Below are 15,241 nucleotides of genomic sequence, written 5' to 3'. Positions count from 1 at the left end.
TTTTTTTTTAAATGTTTATATATATATATTAGTGCCCGACCGATATATTGGTCGGACGAAATTATTGGCCGATGTTAGCCTTTCACCGATATATCGGTATCGGCATATATGTTTACTGATATGCGCAGATATGAAGACTTTTTTTCAGAACATATAATGCAGAAAACAATGCTTTAGCATTGGTGGCATAACATAGTTTGCCCAGCAGAGCGTGCTCCGACTCCATTGTTTACAGAGCTGACTCTGAACTGACGGTGGTTCTGCTGACAGGGCGGAGTTAAGCGGTGTGGAGTTAAGCAGTGTCTTCTCGGTAAGTTGCTAACTAGTTTGTGAAATACATACTGGAAAGTTAATAAACAATGACCCCATCATTTTCCCTTTTCAGTGTAACTAATATAATGTTAACCCTGTCCCTGACAACCATGTCACTCATGTTTATCACATCTGTTTGCTATGTTAGCCAGCTATAGTTTGTCATTGCAGTAAGTAACGCAGTAGATTGAAAGGTAAACATCAGAGCATCTTTTTGCAGCTCAGCAGACAACGGTGCGGTGGTGGATTGTGTCTGTTGAGTGTTAATTTCACGCCACGTTGTTACCTAGTTGGTGAGACGCAGTGCTGATCCATATTTTACTGTCTGTGACAACGAGCTTATAGCTAACTAGCTAACCATGTAGCTACTTTCATTGCTTGTCAGCTGAGTGGAAGCTAATGTGTAAACATGTATTCACCAAACTGTTCTGTTCAGGATTCACAGTTTGGTACCCCCTTCAACCGAACAATTCCATTCGTTGCATTTATAAAATGTAATATTTAAAAATCTGGTTTTCCACCATTGAAAGTTTCCCCTGAACTTGTATAGCAGAATACGGTGTAACACCGCTGCCGCTGTTTATCTCTTGACTAGGCAGGTGTAAATACTTCTTGTTTTACAACCTGCCCCTAATTGACTGTCAGTATTAAAATAGTCAGCATTTGACTGATACTAAACAGTACTGCTGTTTATTTAGCTATTTATTTTATTTTTATTTATTCTTTATTTTAATGGTCAGCATTTGACTGATACTAAACATACAGTACTGATGTTTATTTAGCTATTTATTTTATTTAAATGTATTCTTTATTTTAATGGTCAGCAGTTGACATACTAAACAGTACTGCTGTTTATTTAGCTATTTATTGTATTTTTATTTATTCTTTATTTAAATGGTCAGCAACTGACTGATACTGAACATACAGTACTGATGTTTATTAAGCTGTTTATTGTATTTTTATTTATTCTTTATTTTCTTAGTGTTCATTTCTAGAATTTGTTGACAATGTATAATAATAATGTCAAATATTCTTTGATAAAAATATTTAAGAAAGCAGCCTTCTGAGTACCTGAGCAAAATCTATATCGGCCACCACATTGGTAATCTGTGAATTTTCCCCCTCTAAAATCGGTAACGGTCTCAAAAATCCCATATCGGTCAGGCTCTAATATATATATATATATATATATATATATATATATATATATATATATATATATACACACACACACACACACACACACACACACACACACACACATATATATATATACACTGTTGAAGTCAGAAGTTTACATACCCTTAGGTTGCAGTCATTAAAACAATTTTTTCAACCACGCCACAGATTTAATATTAGCAAACTATGGTTTTTGCAAGTTGTTTAGGACATCTACTTTGTGCATGACACAAGTAATTTTTCCAACAATTGTTTACAGACAATTTCGGGACTCGAGTCTGAAGCCAGTGCTGGAGCGGTCTCATATGCATCAACCCGAGCAGCAAAGGTGGCGCTCCTGGATCACCAAGGTGGTACTCGCCTGCCCGGAGTGCCTGCGCCGTAACCTTCGTCGCCCAGAGGGCAAGATCGGTCACAGAGCGCAGCTCCTGCATCACTTCGGGGTCAGGACTACCCACATACAGCTCTTTCAATGCCTTGGCCTGGTGTACTTGCAGGAGGGTCATGGCATGCAGGGCGGAGGCGGCCTGTCCAGCGGCACTGTAAGCTTTGGCCACCAGAGAAGACGTAGACTTACAGGCCCTGGAAAGGAGTCTCGGGTGATTCCGCCAGGTGGCTGCCACAAGTGCACTGCAACTGCCTTATCCACCTGAGGAATCTCCGTGTACCCCCTGGCCGACCCACCGTCGAGGGTAGTGAGAGCGGACGAACCCAGAAATCGGGTCCAGGCAGTAAAAGGTGCCCGCCATGACATCGTGAGTTCATCGTGAATGGAACCGGGGCAGGGCGCAGCCGTGAGTGGCGCTCCGAACCCAGGAACCAATCGTCAATCCGCGAGGTCTCAGGGCAGGGTGGAGGGTTCCACTCCAGCCCACATGCTCGCGACGGCCCGGGCAAGCATGGCAGTCAGCTCCGCGTCAGCCTCAGACTAGGCGGTCACAACCGAAATTGGAAGCCCAGTCAAGTCCTCAGTGTCCAACTGCGCCAACCCGCTCTCCAATGCTGCGATCGACAGCTTATCCTACTCACGAGCTCCGAAAGAGACATTAAGCTCGCCCTGAGGTGAGCTGCCTGTCTCATCCCAGAACTCGAACGGGGCAAACGAGCATGCCGGGGAATAGGAGGTCCGTGGGGGATTACCCGGCGGAACCACTCCCATTAAGGTCCTCAAATCACCCCCAGCGCTAACCAACCGGGCCTCGTTCCTGTAGGTAGAAGGTCCAGGGAGGGTAGCGGCTGGAGTGGCTTTCCCCCAGAAGAAGGAAAGCCACGACCACAATGTTGCCATAGTCATGTTCTCGCAGTGAGGACATGAACCATCCACGAATGCCGCCTCAACGTGACTACGGCCCAGACATGTGAGACAGCGCTTGTGGCCGTCAGAGACTGAGAGATAGCAACCGCATCCAGGAATTACATACAGACGGAAAGACATCTTTAAAAAGATGCTCTCCGTCAGTGCGCGCTCTTTTAGAGGAAATATACTCTTTTATTTACAAAAATATGTACTCTCTCAGCTGTCGAAGCACCCAGGGGCGTACTCTGCATCAATCGCGCAGAGTGGGAGAAAGCCGCTGGAATGCACCATATATCCAACAGCATATGCTTCTCGATGTGAGGTGAATGGAACGGCAGTGGAACTCGCTGCTCAACACCACTTGGCTCCGAAGAAAAAATCGGAATGAGTGGTTGTGAGCCAGCTCCTTTTATACCCGTATGTCCGGGGAGTGGCATACAAATTCCACTTGCCAATTCCCATTGTGTTTGGGGCTCCCAAGAGCGACCCCTAATGTCACTACATCAACACAACATCGAGTGAATGACAGATAGGGAACCATGATTATGCTATATATTGTAAACATGACAGTAACCATATTGATTTTGTGGTTACTATTTTTTTTACTACAAATACAATAGTTAAACTATGGTTACTATAAAACAATGATTTGTATTCAGGGCAAACATGTTTAAGTGTTTGTTACCAAATAGAGTATTCTTACTTTGGATTTGGCAGTAATTATTTTTTTTTTTTTTGTGTGTACATTGCAAATACCGAACTGTACCGAAACTGTGACCCTAAAACCGTAATACAAACCGAACTGAGAAATTCGAACCATTACACCCCTATATATATATATATATATATATATATATATATATATATATATATATATATTTATAATTGTCATTTATTTAATTAATTATTTAATTGTAAATTACAATTGTAATTGTAATTTCAGACTGTTTTTGCATAACAACTCCCTTCAACATAATAATATCTTTATCATGTCTTATGAAAACATAAGAATAACCTGATACCAACCCCGGGGGGTCCATTGTTGATTCCTTCCTGCTCCATCATATTTCTGGAAATGGTGATTGAGGGGAGCTCCAGGCTCTGAGGTGGAAACTGTGGGGTGAATGACCCCCGCTGAGAGCTGGGGTGGTCAGGTAGCCCGGGGTAAGGCAAGTCCATCTCCTGAAGGCCCAAACCAGGCTCTGTCTCAGGAGGAGGTGTGATGGGGGGGATTTCAAACTCCTCGTCACCAAGACTCGGAGTGTGAAACGTCTAAGAAAAAAAGAGATGAAAATCAGAAATGCAAGGACTGATTTTGCTCAAGATTTTTACGAAAGTTCAGCAAACAATGCCATAAAGTTAGTGATGAAATGGCTGGAGAATTCTAAAGCATGTGCAGTACAGCCTATGATAGAGATGAATTCCTACCACCCACACTAACTATCACTGTGTATGTTCTTAATAATATGTTACAAGCACAATAGCAGCAGAAACTAACAGCCAACAGACTTCTCATAAACTAGAAACACATGTAATCTCTGAGCAGAAAAATATCTGTTGAGAAATAGTTTTGAACTCTTGTACAAGAAAATATTTACTCAAATCACTACAATCTCCATGAAACAGCGTGTGAAATTATATCCCGCTCTGAAATGAAATATTGTACTGCCATCAAACTAGCTGGAGGACACAATAAAAGCTTCTTAATCCGTGCTGGCTGATGCTGGTTGGAGGAGAATAGGGAGTGCTGGGAGTGATGGGTTAACAGAATATTCACACAGATTATTTTGGCTGGCCAGAAGTGTTGCACTGTGTTCTTCTCAGTTACACCTCCAAATCTGCTCATCATACAACCAAATCCCTCTGCTGGTGAATTACAGCTTATCGTCACACTTGATTTACTTATGTTGACTTTTTGGAGATGCGATTGCTTACCTGCTTTGGGCTCCTCCTCATAAAGGAATTCTCTGACCTCCTCTTCTCTCTCTCTCTCTCTCTCTCTCTCTCAAATCTCACTTAAAGTATTTAGTAATTTATGAACAATTATTTAGATAATTGACGAATCTAATGATTATTTGACTATTCGGGCTATTATTGCTAAGATTAATCATTAGCTCTTAACCAACTATTCTATGGAAGCCCAGGAGTACCATTTACAAAAGAATAAAGGAATAAATTATCAATTTATTAGTTTAAAAATAAAAATTTGAATAATTTTTTTTATTTTTTTATTTTTATAAATGGACAAATAAATAGACACACTGAAATATGTTTATTTAATTCATGTTTTAAAATATACTTATATTTAGCAATAAAACAGCACATTAATAAGTCATTTTTAAATGCACCTTTTAAGTTGCGTTTTAATAAGCATTTGGGCATTTTTGTTTTTCTTTATCCATTTGCCAGTTGGTTTTCTTCATCAGTTTGCCAACTGGTTTTCTTTATTGTTTGACTTCTTTTACCATTTGCCAATCCATACCTGCTGCCAATTAAAAAAGTTAATCTATTAATTTGAAAATAAAAACTTGAATAAATAAGTTAATTTGTAAATGGACAAATAAATAGACACATTTAAATGTTTAATTCATGTTTAAAAATGTCATTATATTTAACAATAAAATTGTGCATTAATAAATCATATTTATTTCATGTTTAAAATGTCATTAAATGTAACAATAAATGTCTTTTAAATGCACTTTTTAATGCACTTTAAAAGCACCTTTTAAATTGCATTTTAAAAAGGTATTTAACAATTGCTTGTCCTCATCCATTTGCCAATGGCTTTTCTTTTCCGTTTTGCTTTTCCTTTTCTTTCTCCAATTAAGAATTGAGTTTAAAAAAATGCCATTGGACTGCTGACTCATGGGAGCAACCAATGAACTTTCGATTCAGTTATAAGATGCACCCCCTCTCCCACGCGCCACTCGAAGAGGATGTAAAACATCCTGTCATTGGATGACGGTACGAGCAGTTAACATGATATTATTGGATCTGCGAATCCCGCACATAAGAAATGGATGCAAAGCATATCAGAAGTTAATGGTGGCTTGTTCACTGTTGCTGTGAAATGCTGGATGTGGCCCTACCTGTGCGTGCACAGTGATATGTGTCCAGAATGGGAGCTGGTAATCGTGATGCTGTCAACAGAACCAGCCTCCCAACTCACGCCCGAACTGAAACACGCGACGAAGGTGAGCAATTGCAACAGCTCGAGTCGCTGGAGAAAGCCGATGGACTTTCCTGAACTTATACTGAAGAAAACACACATCCCCTTTCAGTTATATCACATTTATTTTAAAAACACTGTATGATCATCTTTAAATATTTTATTTTTATTAAAATAATTGCCTGCATATGATTAAGAAAAGGCGGACTCTCAGAATGACGGTCAGCTGAGAATACAGAGAAGGCAAGCGAGCACACTTTTGTGGAACAAATGGTAGTGTTTAAACTAATGTTGTGTATTACTTGTGTGTATTACAAAAGTGTCTCTTTCGAATGAAAATTAAAAAATAATAATAATAATAATAATATATATATATATATATATATATATATATATATATATATATATTTTCCACACCAACCTGCTGTGTATATCTGTTTATAATGTTGCAAATAAAGTTTGTGCTTAATCTTTTGTTGTGCTCATCTTCATAAAGAAGTTTATTGACTGACAGTAGCTATACACAGAGTAAACACACAATGTACCCATTCTTTTATCACATTCGTCTTTTACAATTGTAGTCTGGGTCTTATGGATTTTGAATTTGAATTTAGAATGAATTTACATTTGTATCTGTATTGATTATGGTATAGGCAAAATTTAATTGACACAGATAATGGCAATTAACATGTCAAAGATGTTTGATGCAAAATGTCCAAGATTTAGGCCAGACATTTTCAGAGAGAAAAAAGCAATAACCAAAACGTGTTTTACTCCTTCACTGCTAGAACTGTGTGAAATGAAACAGTCACTAAACATAATTTTTAATGAAAAAAAAAAAAAAAAGCTTCTGGTTGTGTAAACGAAAGATAACACTTTATTAAGCTTTATAAACAGAAACAGTTTATCAAAGTTTCATCGTGTCCTAGTGCTTATGATCGATGATCTAACAGTGCACAGAAGGTACAGTATGGGCTTTGTTCACAAATATAGTAGAGAGAGCGGTCATACAGTAATTAAACAGGTGAATAGCTGTAAGGTCAGGCAGTGCCGAGAAGCAATTGCTTTAGTAACCTCCGTGAAGTTGGCACCCCATATAATTAAATCATTACCAAATCTATACCATTCGTTTGTGCTGATTTGTGCTGCAAAAATGAACATTTGTGCTGGTTCAGTGTTTGAGATATTAGACATAATTTTTTTTACTGTGTGACATCACCTTCCACCCCTTGTGGTCCAAATCGCTCCAAACCTGTGCTGTTCATTTGTGCTCGATTTGTGCCTTTAAAAGAAACACTGTAACTATTTCCCTTCATTACATATAGCAAGAAACTCTTCGGAAGTAGTGACGTCACTCTCCACCCCATATTGTCCAAATTGCTCCAAACCGGTGCCGTTCGTTTGTGCTCGATTTGTGCTAATTTGTGCCGATAAAATGAATCTCCTATCTATTTCCCTTCCTTAGAAATAACATCTTGTATTCGGGAGCAGTGACGTCACTCTCCACCCCATGTGGTCCAAATCACTCCAAACCGGTGTCGTTAGTTTGTGCTAAATTTGTGCCGGTTTGTGCCGTTAAAAGAAACATCATAATGTTGTCCTTTCTTTGTATTAAACAAGATAGCTTTTGGGAGCCGTGAAATCGCACAGGCTAAACCCCATGTCAATCACTCTTGCCTGTCTCCATCGTTTGTGCTCGCTTCTGGTTTGTGCCGTGTTTGGTATTGTTGAAGCATTCATTTTTTGGCAAAAATTAATCTTACAGCCTATCAAACTCCAAATGCAACAGCAAAAATTGTCCGTGTTTGTGCTGCAATTTATGATTTGTTTATAGGCTATATGTGAGACTGCTGAACAAAGCTGTACATGATGTTTATATAGGCTAATTATTCCGAATTTTTTTCACAAGTAAACAGCCACATTCTCTGTTTGTGCCAAACAGAATTTCTGCCAAATTCACAGCTCTGAATTTGCTTTTATTCCTTTTAATTTAGCTAGAAGCTGGCGTGACTTGCATTGACGGTGTTTGTGTAATTGCATAGGCCAATATGGTAGCTAATATTCAAAATATTTATTTGAAATTTCATCGCAATGTTTGAAAACATGTTAGGTGCCGTTCATATGCTGGAATGCGTTGTTGTTGCACTAAAAGTACACGCAGTGCCACAAAAGTAAAATGTAAAACATAGGTGTCTCAATTCGAGAAGTACATTTAACAGCTTAGGTTCTCTTTTAACTTGACATGCCATCTAAAAACATGAACAAGCCATCAAAGATGTCTATCTAGTTCACGTTTACATTGAAATCAATTATAAAACAGTGCGGATGGACACAAAAACATGCTCAAAGTGAAAGGCCCCTCAGTGTAAGAATAGAACTCTTTAGAAAAGTTTGATCACACTTGCCTATTCTTTATTATTTGTTACTGCACATTTTATAATTTACAGTAGGCTATTAAGTCATCAAAACTAAGAAGTAACACAAAAGTATGGAAATTATGCAGTGACCAAAACAAATTAAATCAGAAACATCTTATATTTGAACTTCTTCAGTTTAGCCTTTTGTCTATTCCTGCTCTGCAAACTCTGTTCATTTTCTCAATCAACTTCAGGTGCATCCTGGGATGCTTTTTAAACAGTATTGAATGATTTCATATGCTGGACACTTGTTGAAATAAAATAAATAAATACTATTAAATAAATAAATAAAACAAATAAATAAAAGGTTTGTATAGACATCTATAATTAGGCACAATTTATGTATTTTTTCTTATTTTTTTCTTTAAATATTTGTGGTTTTATTTCACTTTGTTACACTTGCTGTGTTCCCGGTCAAAAATGACCGGCCATTGGAAATGAATGGATTACATTACACACAGACACACACACACACACACACACAATGTTTTTGTGCATCATCTTTCCATGTACACTCTTTAATGATTTTTATTTTTATTTTTTTATTGTTGTAAATTAGAAAAATACACTTGAATATCTCAAGACAAAACTTCACAATAAAATTCTACAATTGACATTAGCATTGAACGGATCTTCTTACAGCCTTGTATACATACATATATACATACATACATACATATAGTATATAAAGCCATGTATTAAATACTGGTAAATGTATCGATATATACATATACATTAGGGATGTAACGGTTCAAATTTCTCACAGTTCGGTTTGTATCACGGTTTAAGGGTCATGGTTTCGGTACGGTATTTGCTTTGTTCAGAAAAAAAAATATTACTGCCAAATCCAAAGAATAATCTATTTGGTAAACACTTCAACAGGTTTTCCCTTAAATAACAATCATTGTTTTACAACAGTAACCATAGTTTAACCATGGTATTTGTAGTAAAATCATAGTAACCACAATGTAAGCATGGTTACTGTCATGGTTACAATATATTGTAAAATCATGATTACTATATAGAAACTACAGTATTACTGTTATAAAAACATGGTTAACTGTATCAAAACCATGATTTCTGCTCAGAAAACCATGGTGACAGCAGTCATGGTTACTGCAATATTACTATAGTAAAACCATGGTTAATTTTTGTCAGGGACCTTAACAAAAAAACAAACAAAAAAACATTTTCTCTAATTACTAAATCAACATTTTAACATAATACCTGCACTAATATGCTACATTCATCAACATAAAGTGCACTTCAAACTCATCTCAACATACATTCAATATTCAGAAGCTGTACATCACTTTAGAAGGAATAACCTTGCTATTAAAATGCATACCAGAAGGGATGTTGTGATAATGCTGCTCGAGTATTTTAATTATACGTGGTCATCCCACATGAACACCCCAAGTGCTTTAGTTATTGTTTCATGTCTGTCCAAATTAGCACCGAGTGTCTGCTTAAAAATGGAAGGGAGTGTGGCCCTTTCCCTGTAGCGTAAAAGATTAATCATGTATCAATGTATTACTATAATGGCATCTTAATGTCATTAATCAAAGCACATTATTGACAGATTACAGCTGTGCGAGGAAACAGGAAGAACTTGTGTGCGCATTTTAAATAAACCCTCTCATGCATTATTAACATTTATACCATGGGTCTGTTAAATGCCTGATTCTGACTGGTTCTAATGTGTGCAATTATTTTTCAAGGAAACGCACAGCTATAAAGTAGTTCCAGGTCTTGACCGAATAACGGTTCCATATCACTTTGCCAAATTATTTCAGTTATTTCAAAGAGCCCTACAGGTTACCACCACAAAATAACCAGTTAAAACAAAGACATTGGTTAATGTAAATCAGTTAAGAATGTCAAACAACGTCTAAAATATCCTACATTTATTTTAATTTCTGTTAAAAAGATCCCTCATGCTCCCTCGTCTCCCCCACATTTACACACGCTCACACACACATACGCACACACACAAACACACGTTAACACACATACACACGCATGCTCACATACGCACACACATGCTCACATACACACACATGCACACGTGCACACACATGCTCACATATGGCCAAATTCTCCCCATTAACCCTTCTCAATCATGGCCACCTAATAATCCCCATCCATTAACTAGCTCTATAACTCTACTCTCTCCTCTCCACCAAAAGCTGGTGTGTGGTGAGCGTACTGGCGCACTATGGCTGCCGTCGCATCATCCAGGTGGTTGAGGAGAGTCCCCTGTTCACCATGTAAAGCGCTTTGAGTGTAGTGTCAGAAAAGCGCTATATAAATGTAACCTTCATTCATTCATTAACATACGCACACACAGTGGTGATTTCTCAGGGCCAGCAAAGCCTTCTCTGCTGGCGTAATATGCCTAACAAATAAATATTTTTTCATCCTTTCATTCTCATTGACCTTTTTGCCTATGTATTTTCAATCACTTTCCACTCCTAATTCATCTACAAACGAATAGCAAAAAACAAAAAGTTTATCCAACCAGAATTTATTCCTCGATGCTAACAAGCAAAGAGCGACAACTGTTTCACAAATCACATGCCCGAAGCCATGCTCCTGAAGCAGCGCGTGAGTCTGAGCTCCACCCTGTCAGGCCTTCAGAATTTCTGCAGAATCCCTCAACACTGAAGTGAATAGGCATCTAAAGTCAGATTGTCAGATTCATCAGCCAATCAGATTGATTTATTTGTTCTTGGTGGGTGTGGTCTTTAGGATATGTCCAAGTCCAGGCCTTCTAGCTGGCCTTGAGTGACGCAATCACTCTTTAAGTGATGTACGTAATTTGAAAGCGAAGAGTGCGAGATCGGCTGTCATCACTACTGTTATTGCCATTGAGAAAGAGATCCTTATGGATTTAAAAATCTGAGATGTTCTGCATGATCGTGTGATTGATTAAACAGGAAAGGAGGGCTGATTTTCATTTCAAGTAAATTGGTAAGTGCTTTTTGCATTGTTATAGCAACATCAGGAGTTTAAATTAGTGTAAAATTAGGCTGCTTGAGCATTCAGTGTCAGATCAAGTTTTGAAAAGTAATCGTGTACCCTGATGAAACAATTTATTGCAAGCAAAATTTAAATTGCAAATATTATTAGAGAGATTTTTCTTCATATTAGACCTCCTTGGTTCTGGCTTTCGTGCATGGACGTGTTTTTAAAATGTCAATTGGTATTATTAGTTGACTAATACGTAACGTATGATAGGCATACGGTGTCTTATCCATTGTGAAACTGTGTTTTCTTAATGGTATGAATCGCACTGAAGGCCTAGACTTAAAATGCACGGGCCGCGGCTGCGCACACACAGGCTCACATACACACACGTGCGCTCACATACGCACACGCACGCTAACATATGCACACTCACGCTCACATATGCACACATGCACACACACTGAGACTCGAGTCATAACCAATAAATAGAGCCACACCCCCGTGACTTGATCAATACAACAATTTCTATTATCCGAAATAACTTTTAATGTTTCAATGTATTTCGCCCTAATCAGCCTCACACAGCTATAGTGGAAAGCACCGCGCTACCCCCCCTCCCCCCGTTTTGCTTTCACACACACACATACACACAGAAAAGCAGCGCATCCTTCGTTGCTAGTTCTAAAATTATGTTTTCAAATTAGCAGTGAAGGCTTGAGCTGTATCAAAGCAAGATAAACTTGATCAATACAACAGTTTCTATATTATCTGAGATATCTGTGGGAAAAACCCTCGCGCACCCCCACTCACACACACACTCCCACACTCGTGGACACACATTATATGCGTAACGCACACATTTAAGGCCCAAACATACTCGTGAGAGAAAAACAGAGTCATCATGTCAGCACACTCTTGCATCTCAGTGGGGATGAAAAAAGTAATTAAGGTTTATAACGGGAATATGGCGACATGCATCTTGCCGATTTTGAAGCGATGTTACTTCTGACAAGAGCTGCAACAAAAAAAAGGTAATCCCAGAAGCGATCGCTTTCATTTTCTGAGTTTCTCTCTTTCGACACCTCAAATACAAACTTACTCACACACACACACACACACACACACACAGAAAAGCAGCACATCCTTCGTTGCTAGTTCTAAAATTATGTTTTCGAATTAGCAATGAAGGCTTGAGCTGTATCAAAGCAAGATACACTTGATCAATACAACAGTTTCTATATTATCTGAGATATCTGTGGGAAAAACCCTTGTGCTCCCCCTCTCACACACACTCCCACACTCGTGGACAAATGTTATATGCATAACGCACACACTTAAGGCCCAAACATACTCATGAGAGAAAAACAGAGTACTCATGTCAGTGCACTTCTGCATCTCAGTGGGGATGAAAAAGTAATTAAGGTTTATAACGGAAATATGGCGACACACATCTTGCCGATTTTGAAGTGATGTTACTTCTGACGAGAGCTGCAACAAAAAAAAGGTCTCTCTCATTTTCGGAGTTTCTCTCTTTCGATCACTCAAATACAAACTCACACACACATGCACAAACCCACTACCTTATTACTCCAGTAAATCCTCGAGTAAAGCAGTGCAATCCTCCGTTGCTAGTTCTAACATGTCGAATTAGCAAAAAGGCTCAGACTGTATTAAAGTAAGACGCTGAATCCGTGATGGAATAAAGTAGTTCCACTCATAAGAGCATTTAAGGGACGAAAACCAGAAAATTTGTTGAGATAAAACCCTGAATGATGTCTTAAGGTGTGGTAACTGTGGTATAAGTGGAATAATTGACTCCAGCCCGTTGAATTGTTGAAAAATAATGCACACCACCTCGGGTGTGCATTATTTTTCAACAATTCAACGGTCCGTCATCAATTATTCCTTACATATTACCAGTATTCAGCACTCGTGTCGAGCGATGTCTGCAAACAGTTCCTGTTTTTTAAAAGTTTTTGACCATCGCTGTTGTATTTGACTGCAAAAAGAAAATTTTCCCAGAAAGGAGAAACGCAGGGGGCTTCTCTACCAGCAGCTCGTTTTCTCCACTTGCCATTTTCAACTACACACAATGCTTGCAGAACTGTGATGTCATCAAGTTGACCCACGTGAAACACAGGCGGAGCGTCCATCTACAAAGCCATACAGGAGCAGTAGCGGAGGTTGTAACTGCGCCTGTCTGTTTGACGCTTTGTTTTCTTGTGCTCCAGATGAGTCATTAAAATTGAGGTGAACCGACCGCAGTGCCAATGCTTCCCGAACCATGGGTGGTGAACCGTACAGTTCGTTTTTTTACCAAGAACCATTACACCCCTAATATACATATACTCACATACATACTTAAACATATACAAAATAAATAAAACAATAAAAGAACACATTTTAGCCAGTACCGGTCTCCTTAAAGTAACGAAAGAAAGGCCCCATGACTTAGTAAAATATTGGGTTTCTTCCGAATTACAAATGCAATTTTTTCAAGTTTGAGGGCAAACAGTAGGTCCAAAAACCATTGGCGATATGAAGGTGGGGATGTTAACTTCCAATCTACAAGTCACCTGGCCAATAGTGTGGAAAGTGCTATACTATCAACTTCCAATGCTGTTAATTTAATATTTTCTGGAAGAACGCCAAATAGAGCAGTCAATGGATGGGGGTCTATTGCTGTAGCAAAAATTTCTGAGAAACAGCAGAACATTTTCCCCCAAAACCCTAACAGTTTAGAACAAGACCAAAAAGAATGGAGCAAGGAGGCTGGCTCAACAGCACAACATGGACAGGTAGGGTCCAGATCAGGAAATATTTTGCTAAGTTGTGCTCTTGACCAGTGAATACGGTGTAATACCTTAAACTGAATAAGGTTGTGCCTAGAAGTAATTGAAGTAGTATGTATTCTATTCACGACAACATCCTAGGTTGCATCTTCACACGTGAACTGCCCAAATACAAACAGCACATTACATGCCCAACCAGAGACAGAAATATACTGGATCATTGCTACACAACAATAAAGGATGCATATTGCTCTGTCCCTAGAGCAGATTTGGGACTCTCTGATCATTGTCTAGTTCATCTTCTTCTAACCTACAGGCAGAAACTAAACTCTGCTAAGCCTGTAGTAAAGACTGTAAAGAGATGGACCAATGAAGCAGAGCTGGAACTACAAGCCTGCTTTGACCGCACTGATTGGAGTGTTTTTGTGGCTGCAGACACCAATCTGGATGAGCTCACAGATACTGTTACATCATATATCAGTTTCTGTGAGGATATGAGCATTCCTACTAGGACTTATTTAACATACAACAACGGCAAACCGTGGTTTACAGCAGAACTCAGGCAGCTTCGTCAGGCCAAAGAGGATACTTACAGAGGTGGGGATAAAGTCTTGTACAATCAGGCCAGGAACACACTGAATAAGGATATCAGAGTGGCTAAAAGAAGATACTCTGAGAAGCTGAAAAACAAGTTTTCAGCTAATGACCCTGCATCAGTGTGGAGTGGCATGAAACAACTTACAAATTACAGGACTAATGCCCCCAACACTGTAGGTGACCAACATCTGGCTGACGACTTGAACGTGTTCAACTGTAGATTTGAAAGGCCCAATCTCACACCCGCTCTGATCTTCACTTCACACAAACACCAACACCTCCTGCAACCCCCCTCCTCCCCCCTCCTGCTACTCAACTTGCACTTAAGATCTGTGAAGAAGAGGTGTGCAGAAAACAAAAGATAAGGAAAGCACAGGGCCCAGACTGCGTTTCACCCGCTTGTCTTAGATCCTGTGCTAACCAGCTGCCCTCCATCTTCACACTGATTTTCAATAGATCACTGGAGCAGTGTGAAGTCCCATGCTGCTTCAAACACTCAATCATCATT

At 38.9% G+C, this 15,241-nt stretch overlaps 1 protein-coding gene across 2 annotated transcripts in view; it reads right to left on the bottom strand.

Annotated features, from left to right (window-relative positions):
* The window catches only part of LOC127444157 (TOX high mobility group box family member 3-like), a 102,486-nt gene that overhangs the window by 17,857 nt on the left and 69,388 nt on the right, over positions 1 to 15,241 (bottom strand). For both annotated transcript variants that reach the window (XM_051703385.1, XM_051703394.1), the window contains exon 3: positions 3,815 to 4,060. In XM_051703385.1, coding sequence (XP_051559345.1) covers positions 3,815 to 4,060 — 246 coding nt within the window. The remainder of the gene's footprint in view (positions 1 to 3,814; positions 4,061 to 15,241) is intronic.

This window comes from Myxocyprinus asiaticus, chromosome 1, assembly GCF_019703515.2.
Source record: "Myxocyprinus asiaticus isolate MX2 ecotype Aquarium Trade chromosome 1, UBuf_Myxa_2, whole genome shotgun sequence".
NCBI classification, from domain to species: domain Eukaryota; kingdom Metazoa; phylum Chordata; class Actinopteri; order Cypriniformes; family Catostomidae; genus Myxocyprinus; species Myxocyprinus asiaticus.
The sequence above is the reverse complement of the archived record's forward strand: the minus strand, read 5'-3'. Positions and strand labels throughout refer to the sequence as shown.